Source organism: Akebia trifoliata, chromosome 2 (assembly GCF_017979445.1).
Source record: "Akebia trifoliata isolate Shusen 1 chromosome 2, ASM1797944v1, whole genome shotgun sequence".
Lineage (NCBI taxonomy): Eukaryota > Viridiplantae > Streptophyta > Magnoliopsida > Ranunculales > Lardizabalaceae > Akebia > Akebia trifoliata.
Window position 1 is genome coordinate 4,110,596 of NC_141376.1, and position 24,074 is coordinate 4,134,669.

A 24,074-nucleotide genomic window follows, 5' to 3' on the forward strand; every position below is an offset into this window, starting at 1 on the left:
CTATTCGAGCAGGCCATGCCTGAAATCATTACTTAACTACAACTACTACAAAGGGATGCCAAAGACAGGGCTAGTGAGTGGAGTGAAGTTTATGCAACCTTGACCTCAGTAAATAATTAGGCACGTGTAAAAATATGTGGGGGGAAAGAAGTGAATTTCGATTTATCATTCAAAATTTTGTTTAGAATTCAGATAAAATTAAAATATTAAAAGTTTGTATTTTTATATTTATTAAAAATTATTTTTGAATAATATGTGATGGTACACCAAAAAATAAGTGTTTGGAGTCTAGAGAAAAAAATGCTGGTATTTTTTATTTCATGAAAACAACATATTTGTATTAAATGTGAATGTGACTGATACAAGACTTTAAGAGGGGCCGACTTAGCGAACAACTTTTGAAAATGTATCTTCATCCCCCATTTTCCATTGTACAATTTAAAGTTGACTGGTAATAATAAAAGTTGAGATTCTCATTTCACAGACCTGGAGCCAAGGTTGCCAAACTCACGGAGACTACATGACCCTGGCAAGATAGTCAATGTGAATCATTTATTAATTGATGTGGTGATAGGTGTCTCATATTCTATAAATTAATGGCGTGTTTGTGATTGCGTAAAATATATTCCATTAGTCCTACATGTGAGTAATATCTGATGAAAGATATGTGGCACTCAAAGATAAGGAAAATAAATAAAATTTGAATTTACAGCTTGTTAATTGAGATTTGATGGTATTTTTATTATTGAGAAGGGAGGGAATCAATTGATCTCTTTGGCTTACGAGATTGATTAACTTTACAATAGCCTGCGAAAAGGATCCAATTCCATTGTGAAAACAGAAATCAGGTTGTTCAAGAAGGTGATAAGCCAGATATGGTATCCAACATTGAACTCTACATCGCCTTTCTCTCCTCTTTTCACATGCTCTTGTATTTTATTTTAGTCATGGGCCTCATGAACTTGTCTATCTATGTATTCCAAGCTCGTGATGAAAAAATGTTGGATCAACCCTCCCCAATCAGGCCGAATTTTAATCTACAGGTCTACTAAGCAATGTGCCATGTGGCATTGGTAAAGGGATCATGGAACTTCCAAGGTAGCCAACTGTGCTGTTTTCCATCTATACCCTGTGAAACCATGAGCTAGCAACAAGATCGAGACAACTCGATAAAAATTACATTTCTATTCATCAAATAAGTGGGGGCACGTTGTATGCGAATTTCATGTCAACTGCTGAAAACCTCAAAGAATCATTTCTACTTGAACCCCTAAAGATAAGATTGTCTGTCTGAGCAAAGAAGACAGTTAAGGCACCCGTCAGGTAAGGGCCAAAGTAAGTCCCTTGGTCTACTCTACAAGAGCCTGAGAATTCTACTTCCAAATATTAATTAAACTGCTTTCTTGTCTGTGTTACCTTCATTACATTTATTTTTTCATACTTGCAAATAGTGTTGCGATAAGTAAAACATGAGGAAAGAAAAGGAACTGAAAACTTGGTGTTAAAATTATCTTAACTAGAACAGAATTGGGATTTGCAGTAGATAATCTTAGACACGAGTGTCTAAATAATCACTGATTGTAGTATATTTCACATGTGGGTAAAGCTTCAAGCCATCCTTGCCAGAGGACTCGATATCGAAATAAGTTTGATCTCCCTTTATGAAAGCAGAATATATAAAGATCATTTCCATGTTGTCTGGGTATGGAGTTTCTGCAATGAAATAAGTACAGATGCTAATATTGTATCAGTAATAAAAAACATACAACTCTAGAAGGAGAATTAGAATAAACCGATAAGAGGAGTGGCGTATCCAAAAATATAGTTCTTTAGAGTCCATTTTCGGTCTATTTTTCTTGTGTTCGAGAAATCTTTATGGTGACATATTCAGAAGCTAGTATGGGTGGCTTCGGAATATAATCCCACATAAGGCTATCACATCAATCATATATATATGACACTTTGTTACCATGATTTACCTTGAATGGTCTTTAGGACCTGCTCTTCTGGTATGTAAACCCTATCAAGTTTCTTCCCAATCTTCGTCTCCCAAATATCCACCAATTCATTCATGGAGTAAACATTCCCAGGTGGCCTCAGGTACAAGACCTCATTCAATGTTCTAGGGTCATCCACGGTACTAATAGTGAAGGTAGCAACGTCACTTTCCTTCACAAAAACAGCTGCCAAGAATGTTCCCAACTAAAAGTCATTTGGAAAAATGATGTATCTATTTCAATAAAAAAAAACAAGGAGTTGATTCAATAAACAGACCTTCAGTATTTCCATCTCCAAAAATCCTGACTTGGTCCCGAGGAGGGGCCTTTAAGCCTGGCTGAACAAGTGATGGAAGTAAATAGCTTGTGAAGAAGTTGCAAGAGATATAGGTGTGAGGGATGCCTTCAGCTTCTATAATACGTCGGATTTCAGCTTTCCTAGAATAGAAGTTGTAATCAAGGCCAGATATCTGAACCTTATCTGGATCTAATCCGAATTCGGATGGAATGAACCTCTGCATTGATTCAAATTTCCAAGTAACTTTCTTTGGCAAAAGGAATTAGTCTCACTCAACTGGAAATTTTCTTCTTTTTCCACCCTTAATTGTCTCTTCCTAAGGCCATGAAATTCAAATAACTTAAAAAAATAAAAAGAAAAAAAAGAAAAAAAGAAAAAGAGAAAAAGAGAAAAAGAGAAAAAGAGAGAGCTAAGCAAGAAAACAAATTCCAGTGAATTAGTTTGTGGAATAATTTCATGAATATTTATTTGAAGCTCCTATGGAATATACACATACATATTACTACTGATTATTTCCTTAGTTAGTTATAATCGTCATTGTCAGTTTCTTCCCGGTTTCATATTGAAGACTGCGAATCACTCTCCAACCAGCCCGGTTTTTAAACTCATCCAAGACCGAGACGTATCGCCCGAGTTAACTCGGTATCAGAGCTGAATGAGACCAACTCATAAAATCATTTTTTGACCAAGATTTATGAGTCACAGTTCAATTTATTGATTTGTCTCACGAGACGTCTCAAACGTATTGGAAAACTCGTCCGAGATGACTCGGTATCGGAGCTGAACGAGACGAGACAAAATACCGAGTTTAAAACCCATGAACCAGCCCCATCTTCAAATCACTATTCCTTCTCTAAAATACTATTCACTCACTCACAAAAATAAAAGGAGAATATAATAGGTAGGGGACAAAAATGGTCTTTAAAATATGTTCCATGATAAAAGGTCAAAACTGGTATTTATCGAAAAAATGGGATATAATAGATATTTAAAAAAGGGAAATAGTGATAGAGATTTGGCTTAAATTTTTTTTCTCCACTCAATATTTGAAGATGTGAACAGTGATATAGAGATGAAATCTTCATTTTTGAAGACCAGTTGGAATTCGATACAGAAGCATCTCTCTTTAAATAGTAAATATAGAGATTTGAAGACAGTCCTGGCAATCTCTAAAAAAAAAATGCTCACTTGGTGATGGTCAAAGAAGGACCAAAAAATCATTTGCTTTACAAGATTCAACTCATTTCGATTTTAATGACATTAATCTTTTTCAAGTATGTAAGTGGATTACTAAATTCACTTCACGATGAAAAGGATGGGGATCAAGCACCCACTCTCAATCATGTTTTGTTACTTGCCAACAACATATATGTCAAATGATTCTTTCTTGGATCAGCATTATTCTTACTAAACTCATTATCAAACAAGTGATCGGGACTTAAATCCTCTAGAATCGTTTTGAACATTAAGCATTTGTAACCTCTATAAATTATCATTAAAAGAACAATATTACCTCAATTGAAGATGTATTTAACCTTCCAATGAGACTAGCAGAGTGTATTGATACTTAATTAGAGTAATTTACCTTAATGCATCCAGCTTGTTTGATAGCTTTAATGAGGAGCTTCTGATCGAACACTTGTTTTGATGAAATTGCACAAATTACTACATCTACTTGTTCAATTGCTTCAATGAGGCTCAATTGATCTTCTAGTGAACCCTAGAATCAGATAAACCATAGAATTTAAATTCGAGCAAAGAAATTAATTTTCAATAAATCTTCACGATTAATTAAAAAGTAGAAGATAAAGATGGAGGAGACCTTGAGTAACTTAGCTCCCGCATTGACGAGGGTTTGAACTTTTAGCGACTTTTCAGGATTAGAGAACGAAGAATCTCTTACAAGAGCATATGTGGGGTGACCTGATTCGAGGCTCGCGTTTGCGAGGTGATGCCCTAAATTTCCCGTCACTCCTATTATCAAGATTCTGCTCTTTTCCATTTCCATTGCCATACTCCCAATTTGTTGTTCTTATGTGCTTCTTCAACGCTTCTGATATATCATATTATACATGGAGTCAACAGAGCGCAGAGCGGGTGCCAAAGCGGGAGCGGGAGCGGGAGCGTTTAATCTCAAAATGCCCTCAAGTCGGGAGCGTCTCAAGAACGTGTAAATAACTTGAGAATATTTATATACACACGTACACCTCCTTCTTTAAAATACTATCATCAAATTCAATTAAAAAAATTTAACTTATAAAGAAAGTATAATTTCAAAAACATATTAAACTATAATTGTTGAAATAGTAAATATAAAAACAAAAAAAAGAAAAGAAATGTGAAGATCAATTAATCCAAACATGGTCTTTTTCCATGTGTAATATTTTGACGCCTTTGTTCTTGAGTTGAAATGGAAGATCTGTCAAAACCTAATCTCCTTGAGATGAAGTAGATGGTGCAAATGAGGCTCATGCAGCTTCATCTGAAACTCGATCATCATAAAATAAGCTATATTCTCTATTCTTAATGGCCTTTGTATTGTTTTTTGGGAGTGCGGTTTCTGAAAAGCAAGAGCATTGAAAAACCATGGATCCATCTTAAATCCATCAAACTACGGTTTGAAAGTGGAAATGTTGGCCTAAGGTTTGAGCTACTAAGCATGGAACATCTCACAAATGTCCAAGTGCTTGTCTGGTAACACTTTAGTCTAAATGGAGGTGATTTACCTTTAAACTTTAGACTTCAAAAGTTTTATTTCCATTTGTTTTATTTCAAATTTCATAATCGAAATTCAAGAGTGTTGAACTAATGATGGGGGGGACGTTAGATGAAACATTTGAAATCTAATTTCTAGTTTTTAGACTTTAGATGTTTCCAAACTCTAAACTTTAGAAGTGCTATCAGTTGTAGCCTAAATTGTAGAGTTGTGATTTTCTAACTCCCCCACAAGAGGAAAAAAAAAATTAAAAAAATCTATGGTTCTATGCATAGCCTTGTGGGGGAGTCAGAAAATCATTATTCTAAATTATATCTTATTGACTCTTTGGATACGACACATCCATCCAACGATGTTATCTGCTTTACAAACTGTTTAAATCTTGTATATTCTAGCAATAACACTATGTTAAATTGGTGATATTAGGTTTACCCCTTGCAAAATGCAAGATTATGTTTACCGTTTCTATAAACTGATCAAAATGTTCATTGCCAAGAAGTTTATTTTCATATCCTTCCGGTTTGATAGATAGTCTACAAATTGGGTAATACCTCCCTACAAAAGAATATCTTAATGAACAAATTGAAAGTTCCAATCACTTGTATCTTCATCCATTGCGGCAGGAAGTCTAATGATCCGTGCCATAAACGCCCAGAAATCTTGGAGGTATCTTAGGCACTTCATTTCTTCTCGAAATATGTTTCTCCACGACCAAGCGCCGTCTTCCATTAACTTAGAACATCAAGTAACACAATTTATCTATTTTTCCAAGAAGGCCAGATTGTGTTCTGTTGATTTCCAACATCTCAGCATTAGAAGTTATCTCATCCGTAAATATCCAATCAAATTTTCTTGCTCAAGATAACCAAATCTTACACAAGAAACTCTGTTTTTTTTTTTTTCTAACCATCAACTCAGCCCACCTTATTTGGAAGAAAATCTAAATCCAAGTCCCATTCCAGAGATGTTAACATCTAGAAAATGGAATAGATTTTCCAACCCATATTCCCCACACTACCGAAATCCAAAAAAAATATCTTCAGTTGCTCTCAGAACTTTCAGCAGATCCAAATCACCAAAAATCTCCACAAGAACAGCACCCATCCTTAAAACGATGGAACCGATTTGAATCTCTCACACTTATCTCCCTCCCAACAATCTTCGAGATAAATTTGATTGCAGTATGACAATCTCCACAAGTCCGTAGGTTCTTAAAAACCTTAATGGGTGTTCCGGGTGGAGTAGCAATTATACCAAAAGCAATTGCAAGCTTCTCACTATGGTGAGACAGATTCTGCTCCTTCTGTTCGTCCTCCACATCATGCAACACAAAATCTGTTTTGGGAACATAGCCCTCTTCCTTCATCCTTGTTGACAGCTTATCCAAGAAGTCATGAATTTCCTTGGTTTTGGGGTGGGAATTATCTCCCACCAAGAACACATGGACATGTCTCTTGACCTCAATCCAACTTGAACCTGGCTTTTTCACCACTCCTTGATCATCCATAGTCTTTCTAACCATAGCTACTTCGTTCCACAACCCAGCAGCAGCATACATGTTGGCCAATGTAACATAGGTTGCCGCATTCTCGGGCTCTATTTCAAATAATGCTTCCGCAGCTCTTTTCGCCAGTTCAAGATTTCCATGAATTCTACAACCACCAAGCAAGGAAGCCCATAAGAACCTATCAGGCTTCATTGGCATTCTATCAATAATATCTTGAGCTTCCTTAAACCGGCCAGATCGGCTCAGTAAGTCAATCACACAAGCATAATGATCGACGGTGTGTTCCAATCCATGCTTTTCACTTATTGAATGGAAATATTCAAGCCCTTTGTCGACTAATCCAGCATGAGTGCACGCAGAAATGACACCAACGAACGTAATATGATCAGGCTTAGTACCTGATTTGAGTAGCAACTCAAAGTACCGAAGAGCCTCCTCGGGTTGGCCATTCTGAGCATACCCAGCAATCATCGATGTCCATGAGACCAAATCCGGTTGGGGAATTCCTTTGAAAACTCTCTCTGCACTCTCAATGTTACCACACTTTGAATACATATGAACTAACGTGCTTCCAGCGAATGAAAACGGGTCAAACCCAATTCGAGTCATGTATCCATGAACCTGCTTCCCTAGTTCCTCGGCAGCTTGAACTGAGCATGCATTCAAAACCCCAGCGAACGTAAACTCATTAGGTCTAACCCCTGATCTCAACAGGACCGAGAACAGCTCAAACCCTTCTTTCCTTCTCCCTCCCTCAAAGTATCTCCCAATCATCGTTGTCCAAGAAACAACATCTCGATCCAACATTCTATCAAAAATGCATCGAGCTTCTTCAATGCTCCCACATTTCCCATACATATCCGACAGGGCACTCCAAACCACGGCATCCGAGTCCAACCCAGTTCGTATTATATGACAGTGAATTTCTTTGCCAAGCCGTAAGCAAGGAAAGGCAGCAGAAGCGGCGAGAGCACTAGAGACGGTGAACTTGTTGCTTTTCAAAGTACCCTCTCTTTGCATTCTTCTATACAAGTCCAATGCTTCTCTGGGTTGGTTGTGGCGAACATACCCAGATATCATAGTACTCCAAGAAAAATTATCCTTTTCCGGCATTTCATCAAAAAGAAACCAAGCTTCTTTGACCTTTCCTGCCTTGGCATAGCCAGAGATCATAGTGTTCCAAGAACACAAGTCCCTCTCACTCATTTCATCGAATAGTTTGCGGGCATCGACGAGACAATCACATTTTGAATACAAGTCCAGAAGTCGATTAGATATGAAAAGCCCAGGAATAAATCCAGAGATTTTGGTATGGGCATGGACCTTTCTGCCCTCTTCGAGTGCTCGCAATTGAAGGCAGAGGTTCAGGAGAGCAGAGTAGATTGCAGCAGAAGGGCGGGTTCTAGAATGATCTAGAAGGTCTAGTATTTTAATTGCTTCTTTTAAGCGTTTCTTTTGGCATAAAATATCTACGACTTCTTCGAATTTTTTCTCTTTGCAGAGGCGGCTTATTTGATCTTCATTAGCGTCTGATTTGAAGAAAGATTTCTTCAATAAGGTTTGAGTTGAAGCAGCAGAAGTAGAAGAAGAGATGGATTTGTTGTGGTGAGTTTGGATTAAGGAAGGAGATGAGATGGGTTTTCTGAGAATCAAATTCAAAACTTCTTTGAGTTGGAGTGGTTTTGCTCTCATCTTTTGAAAGAGGCGAGAAATTTTTGCAGAAAAGTTGGCGCCTTCTTTGTCATCTAAACGTTGGTCAGTAAATTTTTATTGTGTAGCAGGCATCATAATGTATGTGTACTCCCATATATCATTGGGTCCACAAATATAGATTGCTACTAATCAGATTTATACATATCTGGTGGAATGCCACGTGGAACGCTATCTTGGCTTACAGATACATAAATGTTTGACCCACTCTTTAAAGCAATTCAGCAGAAATCATCCTGATTGGTGATTTCAGACCGCTTGATCTGATTATTTTTTTTCCTCATGGGCTTGGGCCCATCTGTCTGTTAAACTTGTGATTTGAAAAACAGTTCCAATCTATGGAGGTTCAATTCTGGTTTGTTGGATATCGAAGGAGTGGGTCAAACAGTCATGATAAGAGACGCGTATAAGTTTACACGTGGCGTTTAAGAGGATACTGCATCGAACTGTTGATGAAAGTCTTTTACAACGAAGCCGCGCTTAAAATTAACGGCTCTTTATTTAAAAAAAAAAATTCGAATTCAAAACGAATAAAATGTAACAGAAACGAACGATCGCGAACCCTCACATCTTTATAAAGTTGAAGAAGATTTCCATCTCATTTAAACCCAACAAATCTTTAGTTCTTTGCGTCAGCCATTTATCGACCTCACAGAGAGACCCACACCCGCAGAGAACAATTTTTGGGCATCTTGGAACAACAGTTCACATAACAGGATCATCGATTTCTTCAAGGTTTGATCCGATTCATCTTCATTTTCTTCCTGTTTTCTTTATTTATTTTTATTGATCTTTAAATCAAAACCTTGAGAGATTCAAAGATATTTAAGTTTAAAACCCATTTTCTTACTTCTTGACATGAAATATGGCTTCCTGTTATATTTTCTTGAAATTGATTCCTGTTTCCTGAATCATCTATTTTGGATCTTCGCATATGTTTCGTTCAGATCTCTTGAAGGATAAATTAAAGTCCAACGATCAAAGATTTCAAATATTTAGTCTTGAATCGAATTTGGGTATGGCTCTCTAAAGTAACGGGTCTCTGTTTTTATGAGATTTTTTTTTTATTTTAAAAATCTGATATTTCTTATTTTATCCAATTTCCTCCTTTTTTTGTTCCTCCAAATTTCTTTGTAGGCTGATTTGCAATACTATTGCGAAGATGAACGATCTTATGACAAAATCGTTTCAGAGTTATGTGGAACTGAAGAAACAAGCCTTGAAGGATCTTGAAGCTGGGCCTGATATCGAGATGGGGCAACTCGGTCCCACTGATGAACAGAACTTAGGCCAATTCTTCGATGAAGTTGGCACAATAAAGACTGAGATGGAAGAAATCACCCACCTACTACTTGATCTTCAAGACCTAAATGAAGAGACCAAATCAACTCACAGCACTAAAGTCCTACGGGGATTGAGAGACCGAATGGATTCCGACATGAGCACAATCCTTCAAAAGGCAAAAATCATCAAATCAAGATTGGAATCTCTCGACCAATCCAATGTAGCCAACCGTAAAATATCGGCGGCCTACAGAGAAGGAAGTCCAGTAGACAGGACGAGGATTTCAGTCACCAATGGTTTGAGAATCAAATTGAGAGATATGATGAATGGTTTTAAGTTGTTGAGAGACCGAATTATTTCTGAGCATAAAGAAGGATTGAAGAGAAGGTATTTCAATGCGACTGGCAAAGAAGCGAGTGAGGAGGTGATTGATAAGATGATTTCGGATGGTGGGCAAGTTGAGGTGTTTGCCGGGAAGGCCGAATTGAATTTGGAGAATCAGGAGAGACAGAAAGCTGTGAAGGAAATTCAGAAGAGCTTAATGGAATTGCACCAAGTCTTTCTTGATATGGCCATTCTAGTTGAGGCACAAGGCGAACAGATGGATGATATCGAACAGAATGTGGCCCGCGCTGGACAGTTCATCAGTGGTGGGACCGATTGTCTTATCTCTGCCAATTCCATGAAGAAGAGGAGAAAGAAATTGCTCTGTTATTGGGTTTGGGCTGTGGTGGTGGTCCTGATTTTTGTTGGCCTCATATCCACCTTAACTTCATGATCAATAAAGTGATTCCTAAACGGCTTTTTTAGGTTGGAATTGGGTGCGATCGAATGTCTGTTGGGCCATTTGAAGCTTCTACTTCTAGCAGTAATGTTGATTGGGTTATGGGTTAAACTCACTGTAAACAAAGCTCTTATTATTTGATATGAGGGGGGGGGGTTGATAATCTGTATGAAAACATTGAAGGCTTTTCTGAACTCTATGAAGGGCTTCTTACTGATAATTAGTCTTCCAATTTTATAAAAAAAAATTAAGGTTTCCTTGCTGATTTCTCTCATACAAATGATTTTTCTTCATGCTTTGTTCATTTTCCACAATTTTATAAATAAAAGAAATTGAGTTTTTCTTCATTCTGACATACAAGTCTTACTTTAGCAGTTTTGCTTCCAAATGAAATAATTTTTAGCAGGTAGTCATTCTTTATTTTTGATAATAACATCCCCTATAACCTCTTCTTCTGGATTCCTCATTTCTTCCTCTTCTTCTCTCAAAAATTATTCAAAAAGCTAGTCAGGGTGTTTTACAAGTAAAAGTTGGCATGGGAATAGAATTTCTCCTCACTTTTTTCCCATCATTGGCTTGGTGGGGGCCAGTTTTTGAAGCCCATGATGGAAAACTCTGCCAAAATGGAAGTAATATCAGAAATGGCCAAGAAAAAAGACTATGCACACAGAGAGGTCCATTCATATTTTATCAACCTTTACAAATTATGGATTTTTTCATAAAGAATAGGATGACAGGTTACAAACAATAATTCACAATTGGAATTTATTATACATTGGATCTCAAATCAATCTCAAAAACAATCTCAAATACATTTTTACATCTTTCCAAATTTCACCCTCCATTACTGCAACTTTTGCAGGATATGAAAAAAGTCACACAAACATATTCCTTATTTGAGCCCTTCATAGTTGCAATACATCTAGCAAAGTGGTAGATCTTTCGGTGGTGGTAGAACGGATTGGTCAGCCCCTTTTCCATTCTCTACCACGAATGCAGTCTTCAATCCCCAGCTAGTATGAAGTTCCAAATGACAGTGCATGAACCACACACCTAAATGAAACAATCGTAAATTAAAACCCATGACATGTTAATTCCAACTTTTGCTAGTTGGAAAAAGAATCTAGCATGATGGAGGGAGAGATTGAGGAAAAAAATAGAGTTCAAAAGGGATTTAATTCATTGACAGAAGATGGCCTAACTCCTAAGGGATAACATTAGTTAATTGGTTTTTGGAGATATAGCCGTTGGTTTAGGCAATAAACCCTCATAAAATTGTTGTTTCCCTCTTATTCTTTTTTCTCTTTTGTGTTCAATTGTGTGTGCCCAAGTGTTGACAATAAAGATCATGGTTATGAGAGAATCTCAACGCAACTAGGCATCCCTAAAATGTCCTCCCATAATAGTGTGTGCACGTGTTTGTATCAGTGTATGTGCCTCCATACATTTCTGTAAGCATAAATGCAGTTTTGTTACCTGGATTATCAGCCCTGAACCTAATAGCAGTCCAACCTCCAGTGGGTACACCAATAGTATTTCTTTCTGGTGGATCAACTAAGTTAAATTTAGTTGGGTCTTTTGCAGGATCGAAGTTCCCAATTCCCGTTCCAACAACAAAGAAATTGTAACCATGAAGATGGAATGGATGTGACTCAACAGTAAGAAGGTTGGTATCTTGTAGTACCAATTCAACAGTTGAATTGAAGGAAAATTTACTGATCCTAGTGCCCAAGGAAGTACCAAGATTGGCTGTAAGTGGTGCACCGGTATAATTAAAAGTAATAGGAGGGTGGTCGGGAAAATCAGCTCTAAAAACACCCTTAATGTCAAAATAGTGAGCTTGAAGAAGACCGATTTGGGGCATCACGAATGTGATATTGTTCAACGAAGCAGCCAGTTGTGTTCCATTCTGGCAGGTGAGGCATGGGTTTTTTCCTAGACCAATAGTGTAAAAAAGATGTCGATCAACATTAAGGGGAACATTTGCGGGGAATTGCGGAGAGTTTAGACTCCTTAGTTTCTTATTGTAATTCAAGGCAAAATTTGTGTCATTTGGCAAAGGCAATAGAGGCATGATTGGCATGACAGTGTTTGGAATGCCTTTGTATTGTAGTATGGCCGTGGCGGTTTTGTTGTCCACTGGAATGGGAGCATCATTGAAAGGTCTTGCAGCCATGAAGTATCTTCCTGGCATTTTGTCTGCCTGAACAAGAACATTTGTGGTCTGGCCAGGAGCTATTAGGAAAGCTTGAGTGGTGAAGGGCTTGGTGTAGACTGCATCGATCTCTACCACAGTCATATTGTGACCAGCAATCGCGAAGAAAAGCTCGTCATTGAGGGCAGCATTGATGATTCTAAGGAGATAGGTCTTTCCCTGTTCAACCTCCATTGCAAATGTATCTAAAACAAGAACAATAAAGTAGATAAGAAGTTGAGATCGTGAATCCCCAATAAGAACCACAAAAGCAATAAAAATAAAAGAATGCATAGAACACAACAATATTTATGCTGTTCTACGATACAGTACATTCTTGGTGATCAATAACCAACTAGATTCAAAATATCTATATCAAGAGAAGTAATGCACATTAAGCTTTTCACCCAACGGAATCATAAGCTAATTGTTCTTGATAAAGAATGTTAGCATACTAATAAGGATTATCAGTTATATCTTCGCATTGGAATAATGTGCATGGGATGCAATGTATCATTGTTGCGGTGCATCTCATCATATATATTTAAGATTTTGATTAGCAGATATTAGGATCAATTACATAAATTAAATTGATTTAATTGTATTTTCATATTGATGGACACTATTGAGTTAATATAAACCCAATAGGACTAACGTAATCACATATTTTCTTTGCAATAAAGTTCACTAGAGGAGCATTGTATAAATGTGCATGAAATAAACTGAATCACGATTAGTATATCTCATCAAAATATGGCAAGTTATGGTACAATGACCAACGATAGATATAAATTTGAAATTTAGATTGTTCTAGCCAAGGAATGCAAATCAATTAGAGGTTATTAATCAGGTTTCTAAATTATTCTTACGTTTCTCTGAACATGGGAAGAGTGGCCCTGGCTTCCCATTTATCGTGTGTGCGTCTGACATTTGCGGTGGTAAGCCCAACTTATTCCCTTGTTTGACAAGCTGTTCAACATCTGTGTTCCACCATTCTCCTAAAACTAGAGTAGCTTCCCTGTGAGGTTGTGGAAATGGGAATGGTGTTCCTTCCTTTGGCATGATGACAATTGCACCATATACCGTTGCTCTTAACCAAAATATATGTGCGTGCCACCACAAGGTTCCTCTTTGTCCCGTTACATTGAAAGCATAAGTATAGCTGCTCCCCGTCTTGATAGGGCATTGAGTTATATAAGCTGGTCCATCAGCCCAACCATTACGGAATTGCTTCAATCCATGCCTATGAAATCATGAAATATTTTGAGTAACCAATTTTTTTTGTATGTATGGATGCATGAGCATGATACCAACCTCACCATTCGATCAAAGCATCTAGGTGATTATAGTGCAAAACGTTAGACCCTATTTCTCGGGGTCTCAAAAATAGAGTATTAAATTATTATGCATTTTGATAAGGTGTACACCAAATCATATTTAATAACATTAAAATGCATCATAATCTATTTCTCTATTGTGTGGGGGCTTTCACTCTAGTATAATTCTTTTTGGGGCCCTTTAGGTTCATATTTGAACCTGAGACATATTGGTGGTTTGGATACTATTTGAATATATGAACTTAATTAATACACCAAAAGCACCAAAGCAATAGTGGTGCAGAAGTGAACATGCACATAAGATCTATTGCACTGTATTTCTTAATTGTATATATAGATGTATGTCATACCAATGAATCGACATGTTATATTGCGCGTAGTTAGTAACGTTGACAAGAACTTGATCTCCTTCTCTAACATAAACTGTAGGTCCTGGGAACATCCCATTTACAGTAACAATCGGTTTTGCATGGCACAACCTGCTCACATTCTTCACTTGAATCTGAGACGACCAACAGAAGAAAACAAGAATATATTAACAAGAAGAAGAAAAAAGCCAAAAGATCGTTGAAAGTAGATGGTTATTAATGAAACTAAGTTTAATCCACTAACATCAAACTGGTACTTCTTTATGGCAGCTTCGACTGGAAGAGAAACAAACGCAATAAAAGACAAGAAGAGAAAGAGAGAGACCAAGCAAAAACTGCCTTGTCTTGCCATTTTTGGGTTGAAATCTTTGAGCTTGATTGCTGTGTGTTGTGTGTTGTTGAGATATGGGAGATGAAGGTACTTATATGAGTACAAAGAGGTTAGGATAGACAATCAAGTTGTTAAAGGAGAAAGGGTGATGGAAGTGTAGCTGATTAGGTAGGGGGGATGTGAAGGAGTTGCACGCCAAAGCATGTAAAAGAAATATTGATGCAGACATTTAATGATATTTGATGTAGAGACTCGATAATAAAAAATAAAAGAATTAATGAAAAATATCAAAATATTTGGGATTTTGAATATGAGCCATACGTCTATGCTAACCTAACTAAGCTAAGCTGAGCTTTACCGTTAAGGAAAAGGAATAGTTTCTCTTTTTTAAGTTTTTATTTGTTGAAGAAAGAAGTGTAGTGGAAGAAAAAATACCGATAATGTTTAAAAACTAGGACCGCAAAAGAAGTTACTTCTAAGCGTTTTATGGCGTTTCTGTGAAACTCATGGCGCATTTTGCTTATTAAGAATTTGTAAGATTTAGATACTTTGTGGAGAAACCAGGGAACCTTGCAATGTCTTTTTTCTAAAAGGAGATTTAGACATCCCCTCAAAGTTTTTGGTGAATATTTGAGATACCCCTTTGTTTCTTGATTTTGTTGTACTATGTGGACTAACCAAAATGAATTAAAAACCCTCATTTCCAATCTTTAGCAAAAAAAACCCTTGATTTTTCTCCCAAAACAAATATCGTCTTCTATGGTAAATTATTTTTAAGCTAGTCAAACTTGTTTTCGAATATGTTAAAATGAAAATTACTGGAAAACAAAATGCAATCTGAAAAGTACATTTTGACTTTTAAAACAATTCGTTTTCCGATAATCGTAAAATATTAAAACGTGTTGAACAACATATTACTCTTGTCCATTTCGTAAGTTCTATTCGTCAACATCTAGTTAGTAAAACATGGCTCTAATTGAAAGAAAGACTACTGAATCCAGTCAATCATGAAAGGGCTAACAATTCCTATTTTCATCAAATCTTAGTTGAAGAGCTGCTACTCATCCAATTAGTTTGTAATAAGAGATGTAAGATTCCTGAATTGGTATAATAATATTCATTCTAATTTACAATGGCAAAAATATATGTATTTGAAGTTAAGGTATGTGTTTAGCCTTTTATCATGTTTTGGTCCCCTCCCTCATATAATTTGTTGCAACTTGCTCCGCACATGGTTTTAAATCTCGTTTGAGGCCGAGATGAATTGTCCGAGCTATCTTGATATCGTCCACCATCGAGACGACTTGACAAGTCGTCTCAAAGACATGGTTTACTCTAATTCCAATGCATTTTTTAAAATCTAGCTTGCTTATCTATGTGTAGTATTAAAAAAAGGGGTCATACCACCTTTGCATAGGTGGGTGGTAGGTTCATGATGAGGAAAAAAAGAAAGCAAATGTGAAAAAGGTTTAACTTATGTACACATGTCAATCAATAAAACCGTAGCTGGATAAATTCTTGACCGACTTACCAACCACATGTATATGTATATAAATAAAACTAAAAGAATTGAAGTTCTCATTTTCTTATTCTGTTTATCACTTTATTTAAAATGAAAAGTACACTTATTCAGATGAATATGCATATCCTGCCTCTTCATCATGAGATCAGTTAATTAATCCAATAAAAATGGCAAGAATAATTAATAAAAGTATAAACGATCCACATGGGCCTAGTGAATCAAATAATTTTCAAGAAGAAATCAAAGCCTTTTGATTCTTTAATTTACTAATTCCCATCAGAAGTTTGAGAAATCAGGGTAGATCTTCTCTTGAAATGAGTAGGTGCGGGCCTAAGCCAACCTCGGCCACCAATCATGTCTTTAGTCAAGAAGGGTGCAGCTTCATCGTCTGATAGTATGCGTGACCAACCAACTCTTCCTGATACAGTAGCCCCTGCTCCGTAACACTTGTATTGCCCATAGTACACCGTGCTGTCACCACCAAAACACACGAGTGCGCGCGCGCTCACACACACACACACACACACACACTTGATTAGGATTTATTTAAGAAAAAATATGATGAACTTTTTCCCCAATTATTGAATCATGAGGAAAAAAGTTGATTAAAGGGCTGGGCTTTTATCTCCAACTTCATTCAGGTTAAGATCGAGTTGCATTTATATGCCTGGGCCTAGTTTCAACAGTGACTAAATCAATAGGCTAGACTTGGGCTCATCACCTGTTAACAAAATATTTGCTACGGCCCGGATCAAGTCTTACTCGCTCATTAGTCATTAGTCATTATATTAACAACTGGGTTGGGCTTAGGCCTTAATATTTAGATTCATAACAAAAAGACTTGGCTTAGGTGAAGATATTCCAGGCTGGGCTAAAACCAGCAGCCCATTAGACTGAGTCCATCATTGTATTAAAAGTAGTGGCCCCCTCATTGGCACCATGATCAAATGCCATCTCTGGCATGAACCATGTTTCATCATTGCATCTTTGAAACCTGTCTTGTTAACTTTAAAACAAATATAAGTAAATGTGAGTTTTGAATGTGAAGGCACCTTTGTTTGCTTGGATCACCCCAATCATCCCATCCCTGAGGCAGTATCGCATTTGACATGGAAGATAAAGCAAATATTACTCTTGAATAAGCACCCCATGGCCTTCCTAACACTGCCTTCCCTACGCCCGTGATCCTGCAACCCAAGAAGGTGTAGCCCGTGTTCTCACGTGGTGAAACCCTGCGTTGTGCGGTAATCGCTCCCGTTCCCTCCGATAGAGAATGTAGATGGCATTTCTGCAAGGGCATCCAATTAAATTTTAGAATTTAAGATAAAAACTAATAATTGAGAGAGTTTTGTGATCTTCCATAAGGTCACATTAAATAGCGAAAAATGAATAAGTATAGGTACTTACATCCTAAATCAAGTAATCAATCTAAGACATTAATATTGGTGTATCAGAATACGCCTTATTATAATACATCATATCTAATACCCTAATTATCTTAGAATTCTACTAAACAGGTCTAGGGGTGTAACATGTAATGGGAGACTGACTTCATAGAGAGAAGCTGCATTTCCACATATGAAATCAGTGCCACCTTCAATGTAACAGTTGCTGTAATAGTGCCTTCCAACGTCGTCGAGGAGGGTGTCCTGATATGAGAGGATCATGCACCCATAAAATGCTGCTCTATCTCCTGATACCCTTAGGGCAACTGCTTGACGACTTGGACCAAACGTATTCTGTAGGATTTCATGAAAACATACACCCATCAATTGGTGCCAAATAATAGAACATTTCCATTATATGATTTAAACTATTATGTATCTATAGCACCCTTTTTCAGATTATCAAAATGGCATGCAAGTTGATTCAACATGGTATTTAGCTCAAATGTTATGATAAGATCAATTTTGGAAGTATACTAATTAAAATAACATGTTGTTCTTGTGAAAAAATGAAACTGCAAAGAGAAACAAAAATCTCACACAAACACAAGGATTTACGTGGTTCGGTGGTGTTTCTGTGTCGACGGATCATATAAAAAATTCCAATCACACATTTTTTTTTCAAATTTTTTTTTTTTTTTAACATCCCTAAGGATCTCTAGCAAAAATCAGAGTATAGAGAAAACGTGTCTATCTCCCCCAAAATAGAGAAAACCCTTAAGAAAATATTAAACAACATTTCAACGTACCCCTAATAGAATACAAGACATTTACACAACAATGCTCCTATCTCTACTATTTATGACGCGTTATTCACCACTCCTTTTCTCCCTCTTGTAGGTTTATATTTGTTCAAATTTTCAAAAGCCTCTAATTTTGATTGGACAAATTGGGTTACTTCTCTGTAAAATTATGCCATATTATTATTTGTTAAAATTTATGGAATTTCCTTACGATCTTTAATTTTTTGTTTTTTTTTTTTTCCGACACAATTTATCACTTTTGTATAGGATTTCAGAAGATATAATTTAATTAATTTAAGTAGAAAATATAATTAGGAATACCTTAATTGTGAGGAATCTTGCTACAAAGTCAGAAGCTAATACAGAAAATGTTGGAGACTCGAATATATCCCCTCCATCGCTCCGTGTAATTATGGTCGTACTTGCCTTGGATCCACTCAATGTTATGAAGGGCTTATCAGCTGGGACAACAATTTTTTCTCTGCAAATGCCAAGTAATATGCCAAACATCATTTAATAATAAGAAAACAAATATAGTTTGGATTAGAAACACATTCACACTAGACTTATTTATATGTGCGTGTGTGTGATGAGAGAGAGACCTGTAAACTCCTGGCTTAACCCATATGAAGAATAGTTCTGAATTGTTAGATGGCACAGAATCAATGGCATCTTGGATCTTCTTATAATCTCCATTTCCAGACTGATCGACTCTTATGAGAAACGCGGTAGACAAATCCGATGGGCCTGCACTAGAGGTAGCCATGAAAGAACACAAAGCTAATAAAACCAAACAAATAACATAATAACCATGAATCTCCATCGTTGCAACACCCATGTGCATTTGTGTACTTGTTAAGGTGAAGAGAAGAATAACTTGTATTAAATTGGAAAAAAGCAAGAAAAGAAAGGTAAGTTATATAAGAAATGCTGAGAACTATAAAGCTTTTAGAGCTTATTATATGGCCACCCTAATGAAGGTCAACGAAATTAAGAGCAGTTTTCTTGTAATTGAAGTTGAAAGATAGAGTTCACGTAAGCATGTATCATGTAGTATTGACAAAGGAGGCTGGTATATGGCTTGTTACCTACTTAAACAACCTTGAATTCTTTCTTGTGGATTTAGATATATTTTAGATTATAAAACAAATTCTTACTCTACAAGGATGACTACGGTAATCTCCTAGTAGTGCATTATAGGAATGTTTCAAGAACATGACCGAACAAGTGGTCTGACCATCAGTGAACCACACGGTTTTTTATGACTGTTATTTTTCTATGAGCATAAAACCATTGTTTTAAAACTCGTTTTGATGTCTCGTCTCTCGTCCATGAGTGAGACCGAGTCATCTCGGATGAGTTTTCTGATACGTTGGAGACATCTCATCAAATGATGAGAAAAATGAACCTCAGTTTTAAATCTCGTCCAATATATTGACTTGTCTGTCTGTCTTGTTGTTGGGTGATACATCTCGGTCTAGGCCGAGTTTTGAAGCCATGACATAAATAAAACATATTTTTAGCTTTTTTACTCTATATGATTGGTCCAACAAAATTGAATCAGGGTCCGACAAATTTATTGGGCTTATTATGTAGACATAATATTGTGAACCTTTCTTTACATGGATCAGTGACGCGTTCTAAAACGCATACGCGTGAAGTACACATTGCAACCAATTTGTTGAAAGGGGATGGATTTGTCCCAACATTGAGGGTTGAAGAGCTGAGCTGGCATAACTCACCTGACTTAAACTGTTGATTTGCTTGTTTTGTTAACGTGATAAGGTACCCTCGCAATAACAAGTTACTCCAAGTGCAATGAGAAATGTACTTAGATTCATTACTTCATTTATAAATTTGGCCGAAAATATGTACACCACCAAAATGCAATATGAGAAATGGTTTGCCGGGAAATAAGATTACAGGCTACGGGAAAGTTACATTCTATGGTACCAGAGCATATGGTAATTTCATTGGAATGTATACAAGAAATTTTTTTTCTCAAAAATTAGTCTTAGATTTCACAAAATCCCAAATTAACTAATCGTGTGAAGTTACGTGCATTAAGGGTATCCGCAATTTACAAAATTACCCATGATAGGCATCGTGTAATTGGTCGAGTGGGAATTTGTGAAATCCTATATTGACTTTCTCATGAGAAAAATTTACACTATCGTTTTGGCTTCTAGATCCCAATGTGTAATTTACTGGGCCAATCTAGGGATGCCGTGATTAAGCCGTCTTGAGTTGGGGTTTGGGCTGAAAGAGATACACAATTTAGATTAAGGAAGATCCTGAATATTTGAGTATAAAACGATTGGAAAAGTAGAAATTAGATAGAACTATCTAATAGGTAAGAGCATAAATTGAAATATCTAGAACTACAAAGATAATTGTCTAACCATTAGCACTACATAAAAAACATTCCTCCTCATTAGGATCAGAATATACCCCTATGTTAACTGATTTGTCGGTTTGGAGTTCGTGGTTCGCCAATCTAAAATGAACCCGACTCATAGGGGTAGGTAGAGAAAATTCATTTTTGGTTCGCTTCGGTTTCCTAGCTTGGTTCCCTTGTGCATGCATATCAATAATTCAAGTACACAAGTTATAATTACAATTATAACATTAAAAAATTATAAGTTAAATGAAATAAATTAATAAAATAATCTAAATTTTAAATATGAACAATGAAAAAAAAAAAATCAATCAAAAAACTATTTGATTCGCAAAACCAAATTGGCGGGTTCGCTAAACCAAATGTTTTGGTTTGCCTAACCTGACCGAAATTTGTTGGGTTCGTGGTTTGGACTAGTAGAAACGAAATGGGTAACATAGATATACCCAAATCATACAATTCTTGGACTCGTTCAAAATTTTAAGTTGACATGTACAATCAACTGAGAGGATAGGTGAAACAGGTGCCATCGTGCCAGGCTTGTGGTTGTGTGACAGACAAATATAAGATACTGGAATGCTTGATTTCAACTTAATTAAAGAGGCCGTCCTAATTTGAGCACATACGCGTGACAACGTTTGAAACTCGCTACAAGTATGGAAAATACGTCCGTGGAGTGAGAAAGACTCAAAGTCGATGACTCAAGCCACCACTCCTTCGAGGAATTAGACTTGAGAATCCCAGGGTCATTGCCATCATATAGTATTTGTATTCTCAGGAATCTGCAACCAAGCGAATTCAAAGGAAGGAAAATGCTAGCCTCAACCAAGGGTTGCGGCTCTCCGTCAACATGACCATTGGGACGTTAGGGATTCCCAAGAGAAATGTATCCCTAGGATTGGAAATCTGTTGTTTTCCTCAAATCTCAACGGTTATGTTGATTGAAAGCCATAGGGAGCGGATCCTCTGTAGTAATTTGTTCATGTAGTATAGTTGGATGGAGCTTCTCCACTTTCGAAAGAGTACTACAAGGAATCCACTCCTAGAATCTCAACTATGGTTTGAGACTAGACAAATCCTAACAATCTTTTGGGTTCATTGATCCTGGTAAATTAGGCCAATAACTAGGAATCAACAGTTAACGTTGATTCTTGTTAAATGTTTGGTTTGGATTTTAGAATATGACTCTTTCCTTGGGAGGTATGGGGAAGGGATTAGAATGTCATAATATCGATTCATATAAAATAAAACGTTCTCAATTGATTCAAACATTTTACTTATGAAATAGAGGAAGAAGAAAAAAAAAAAAAAAAACCAAAGATTTCAAATAGTACTTTTGATATTTAAAAAAAAAAAAATCAATATAAATTATTTTGTACCCTCGCTCGATGAGAAAATGGGTTAGATTCTACCAGATCAAGCCTATGGGACTTATGGAATAATGGAAGGGAATAAAAAGAAAAGAGAGGGAAAGAAAATAGAACTATAAAGTAAATAAAAATTAACAAATTCAATATTCAATTAAGTAGAATAATACAGATTCTAAATAAATAAATTTAAACTTGAAAAAGATCTTTATGATTCTTGAAGAATGAGGGGTAAAAGGATTAATTGAGAAAAATCTGTTATTCTTATTATAAGTTATAAGATTCGTTATAAGATTCATTATAAGATGATTTCACATATCGAAGAACAAATTCGATAACTTAATTTAGTTTCTATTAGGGCTGTCAATCATGATTTCAACATTCGTCCGAAATCAAGATGTATTGCCCAAGTTGTCTTAGTATCAGGCATGTACAAGGCGAGACAAACGGACAAGTCAATTTTTTGAACGAGATTTAAGACTCCATGTTCATTTTTCAAATTTTGGAACGAGACGCCTCAAATGTATCGAAAAACTCGTTCGATCGAGATGACTCGATATCTGGCATGGATGAAACAAGACACGAAACTGAGTTTTAAAACCTTGCTGTCAATGGATCAGATCACAATGAAATTCCGATCCAATTACTCGATCAATTGTGTCCCAATCATGTAGCAACCCAATCTAATAAATGTGAGAACTAACATTAGAAATGCTATATTTTGTTTAAATAAAAAGTGCTTATTTATGTTTTGTTTATGAAATCGGATTTGATCTAACTCAAGAGTCAGATTGGATTATAGTATCCTCCGATAAAAAAAAAAAAAAAAAAAATGCCCAATCCAATCCATTGACAGCACTAGTCTCCATGTTCGCTCCAATTCAAACTAAATCCTAAAGATGTAAAGAGAAAATAAGACATATTTTTAAGTAACAATCCAAGGGATTGAAGACTATAACAGGTTCTGAGTCACAGATTTCTTCCAACAAATTTCCTTGTTGTGAGCAATGGTTGGCACTTGGGATATATTGTGAGACCGTTGTTGAGGTCTACAAAAAGGGTGTGGGACTGGGGGGTGTTTGATTAAAAGAGAGAAGGGTATTTATGTAACTTGAGCATGATGGTGGTATCGTAAATTCAAATGCCCACTCTTCATCTATAAAGGCAAACCCTAATCTCTCAAATCCGTCAGGGTTTGATTCCTTCTGGATAGCATTTTAAGCTTTTCTTTGCCCCGTTCCCTTCGCTTATTGCTCACCATTCGTCTCTATGTAGTCTTATAGATTCTTTCTATTTTTAAGTTAAAAAATCCAAATCAGTAGTTTTTGATTGATGGAGAGGTAAGGGAAGAAGGTGCGATGATGGGTTTACATCTCGTTAATCTGATCTCACACTCACTATTATTGTGGTAGTGAGGATTGAGGATTACTTCCTAAACAAGATTCTGAGCACCTTCTTCTTCATTTTTCATTCGTTCTTGATTTATTTTTATTATTATTATATAAGGCTTAAACGCACGCATGTACGATGTCTTTGGGTTTGTGTTTGATTGGGCATGGAAAATAGATTACAAATCAACTTTTCATGAAAAATCACATTTTTCAGTTTTTTTTTTCGTGGAAAATAAGTTTTAATGGATTGAAAGTGAGTGATTCAGCAGTGACTGTGAGAGCCTATCTTTAAAACCCAAGGAATGGAACTAAAGAAAGGGTAAGTTAAAAAAAAAAAAAAAAGTTTGATCACAACTTTTAATCTAACAATAATTTAAAATTGCCATCACAAGGCGCATACCTCTAATATAATGGATATAAGGTTTGATGCATACTCATTCTAATCTACATACCCATTTAAGTGGAGATTAATTAGAAACACTAACATAAAGCGGAGTAGATGAGCTATCTTTCAAAACATCCTCTCTAAATCCACCCTATAATCTTTTTAACCTTTCTTCTAATGACAAGTTGATAACGATTATATCTGATCTGTTGTTAAATAGCATATGTGACTGTATGCACCAACATGTTGTTCACATATACCATCATGTTCAAATATGTCATTTAGCACACATATAGG

At 36.3% G+C, this 24,074-nt stretch overlaps 5 protein-coding genes across 6 annotated transcripts; 1 reads left to right on the top strand and 4 right to left on the bottom strand.

Moving 5' to 3' along the window:
• Positions 1-1,478: 1,478 nt before the first annotated feature.
• On the bottom strand, positions 1,479-4,451 carry LOC147408906 (NmrA-like negative transcriptional regulator family protein). The gene is made up of 5 exons (XM_086423540.1): positions 4,118-4,451; positions 3,881-4,015; positions 2,275-2,512; positions 1,980-2,183; positions 1,479-1,713 (listed from the first exon to the last, which is right to left on the bottom strand). Exons 1-5 carry the CDS (start codon positions 4,307-4,309, stop codon positions 1,550-1,552), a joined length of 933 nt encoding a protein of 310 aa, XP_086279666.1. The 5' UTR covers positions 4,310-4,451; the 3' UTR covers positions 1,479-1,549.
• A 1,022-nt stretch (positions 4,452-5,473) lies between these two features.
• LOC147408907 (pentatricopeptide repeat-containing protein At4g37170-like) lies at positions 5,474-8,261 on the bottom strand. Its single transcript, XM_086423550.1, has one exon. It carries the CDS (start codon positions 8,208-8,210, stop codon positions 6,084-6,086), a length of 2,127 nt encoding a protein of 708 aa, XP_086279676.1. The 5' UTR covers positions 8,211-8,261; the 3' UTR covers positions 5,474-6,083.
• On the top strand, positions 8,244-10,574 carry SYP112 (syntaxin of plants 112). 2 transcript variants are annotated; one of them, XM_086423561.1, is made up of 3 exons: positions 8,244-8,963; positions 9,176-9,244; positions 9,366-10,572. In XM_086423561.1, the coding sequence occupies exon 3, from the start codon at positions 9,391-9,393 to the stop codon at positions 10,288-10,290; it is 900 nt and encodes a 299-aa protein (XP_086279687.1). In that variant the 5' UTR covers positions 8,244-8,963; positions 9,176-9,244; positions 9,366-9,390; the 3' UTR covers positions 10,291-10,572. The 2 variants fall into 2 exon arrangements, with proteins under 2 accessions (XP_086279687.1, XP_086279694.1); XM_086423568.1 differs by lacking the exon at positions 9,176-9,244 and having other exon boundaries at positions 9,421-10,574.
• A 393-nt stretch (positions 10,575-10,967) lies between these two features.
• LAC11 (laccase 11) lies at positions 10,968-14,600 on the bottom strand. The gene is made up of 5 exons (XM_086423578.1): positions 14,440-14,600; positions 14,178-14,329; positions 13,360-13,733; positions 11,773-12,696; positions 10,968-11,349 (listed from the first exon to the last, which is right to left on the bottom strand). Exons 1-5 carry the CDS (start codon positions 14,545-14,547, stop codon positions 11,219-11,221), a joined length of 1,689 nt encoding a protein of 562 aa, XP_086279704.1. The 5' UTR covers positions 14,548-14,600; the 3' UTR covers positions 10,968-11,218.
• A 1,554-nt stretch (positions 14,601-16,154) lies between these two features.
• Positions 16,155-19,069, bottom strand: PE11 (pectinesterase 11). The gene is made up of 5 exons (XM_086458998.1): positions 18,839-19,069; positions 18,558-18,717; positions 17,599-17,787; positions 17,101-17,336; positions 16,155-16,519 (listed from the first exon to the last, which is right to left on the bottom strand). Exons 1-5 carry the CDS (start codon positions 19,057-19,059, stop codon positions 16,315-16,317), a joined length of 1,011 nt encoding a protein of 336 aa, XP_086315124.1. The 5' UTR covers positions 19,060-19,069; the 3' UTR covers positions 16,155-16,314.
• Positions 19,070-24,074: the final 5,005 nt, after the last annotated feature.

Coding starts and splice junctions, on each gene's coding strand:
- LOC147408906 (XM_086423540.1), bottom strand. CDS start 4,309: ATGGCAATGGAAATGGAAAAGAGCAGAATCTTGATAATAGGAGTGACG. Junction 2,184..2,274: donor TGGAGATGGAAATACTGAAG/GTCTGTTTATTG, acceptor CATTCTTGGCAG/CTGTTTTTGTGAAGGAAAGT. Junction 1,714..1,979: donor GGTCCTAAAGACCATTCAAG/GTAAATCATGGT, acceptor ATTTCATTGCAG/AAACTCCATACCCAGACAAC.
- SYP112 (XM_086423561.1), top strand. CDS start 9,391: ATGAACGATCTTATGACAAAATCGTTTCAGAGTTATGTGGAACTGAAG.
- PE11 (XM_086458998.1), bottom strand. CDS start 19,059: ATGGAGATTCATGGTTATTATGTTATTTGTTTGGTTTTATTAGCTTTG. Junction 18,718..18,838: donor GTTAAGCCAGGAGTTTACAG/GTCTCTCTCTCA, acceptor TGGCATTTGCAG/AGAAAAAATTGTTGTCCCAG. Junction 16,520..17,100: donor GGTGATCCAAGCAAACAAAG/GTGCCTTCACAT, acceptor TGGTGGTGACAG/CACGGTGTACTATGGGCAAT.
- LAC11 (XM_086423578.1), bottom strand. CDS start 14,547: ATGGCAAGACAAGGCAGTTTTTGCTTGGTCTCTCTCTTTCTCTTCTTG. Junction 13,734..14,177: donor TATAACATGTCGATTCATTG/GTATGACATACA, acceptor ATGATTTCATAG/GCATGGATTGAAGCAATTCC. Junction 11,350..11,772: donor GTTCAGGGCTGATAATCCAG/GTAACAAAACTG, acceptor TGTTTCATTTAG/GTGTGTGGTTCATGCACTGT.
- LOC147408907 (XM_086423550.1), bottom strand. CDS start 8,210: ATGAGAGCAAAACCACTCCAACTCAAAGAAGTTTTGAATTTGATTCTC.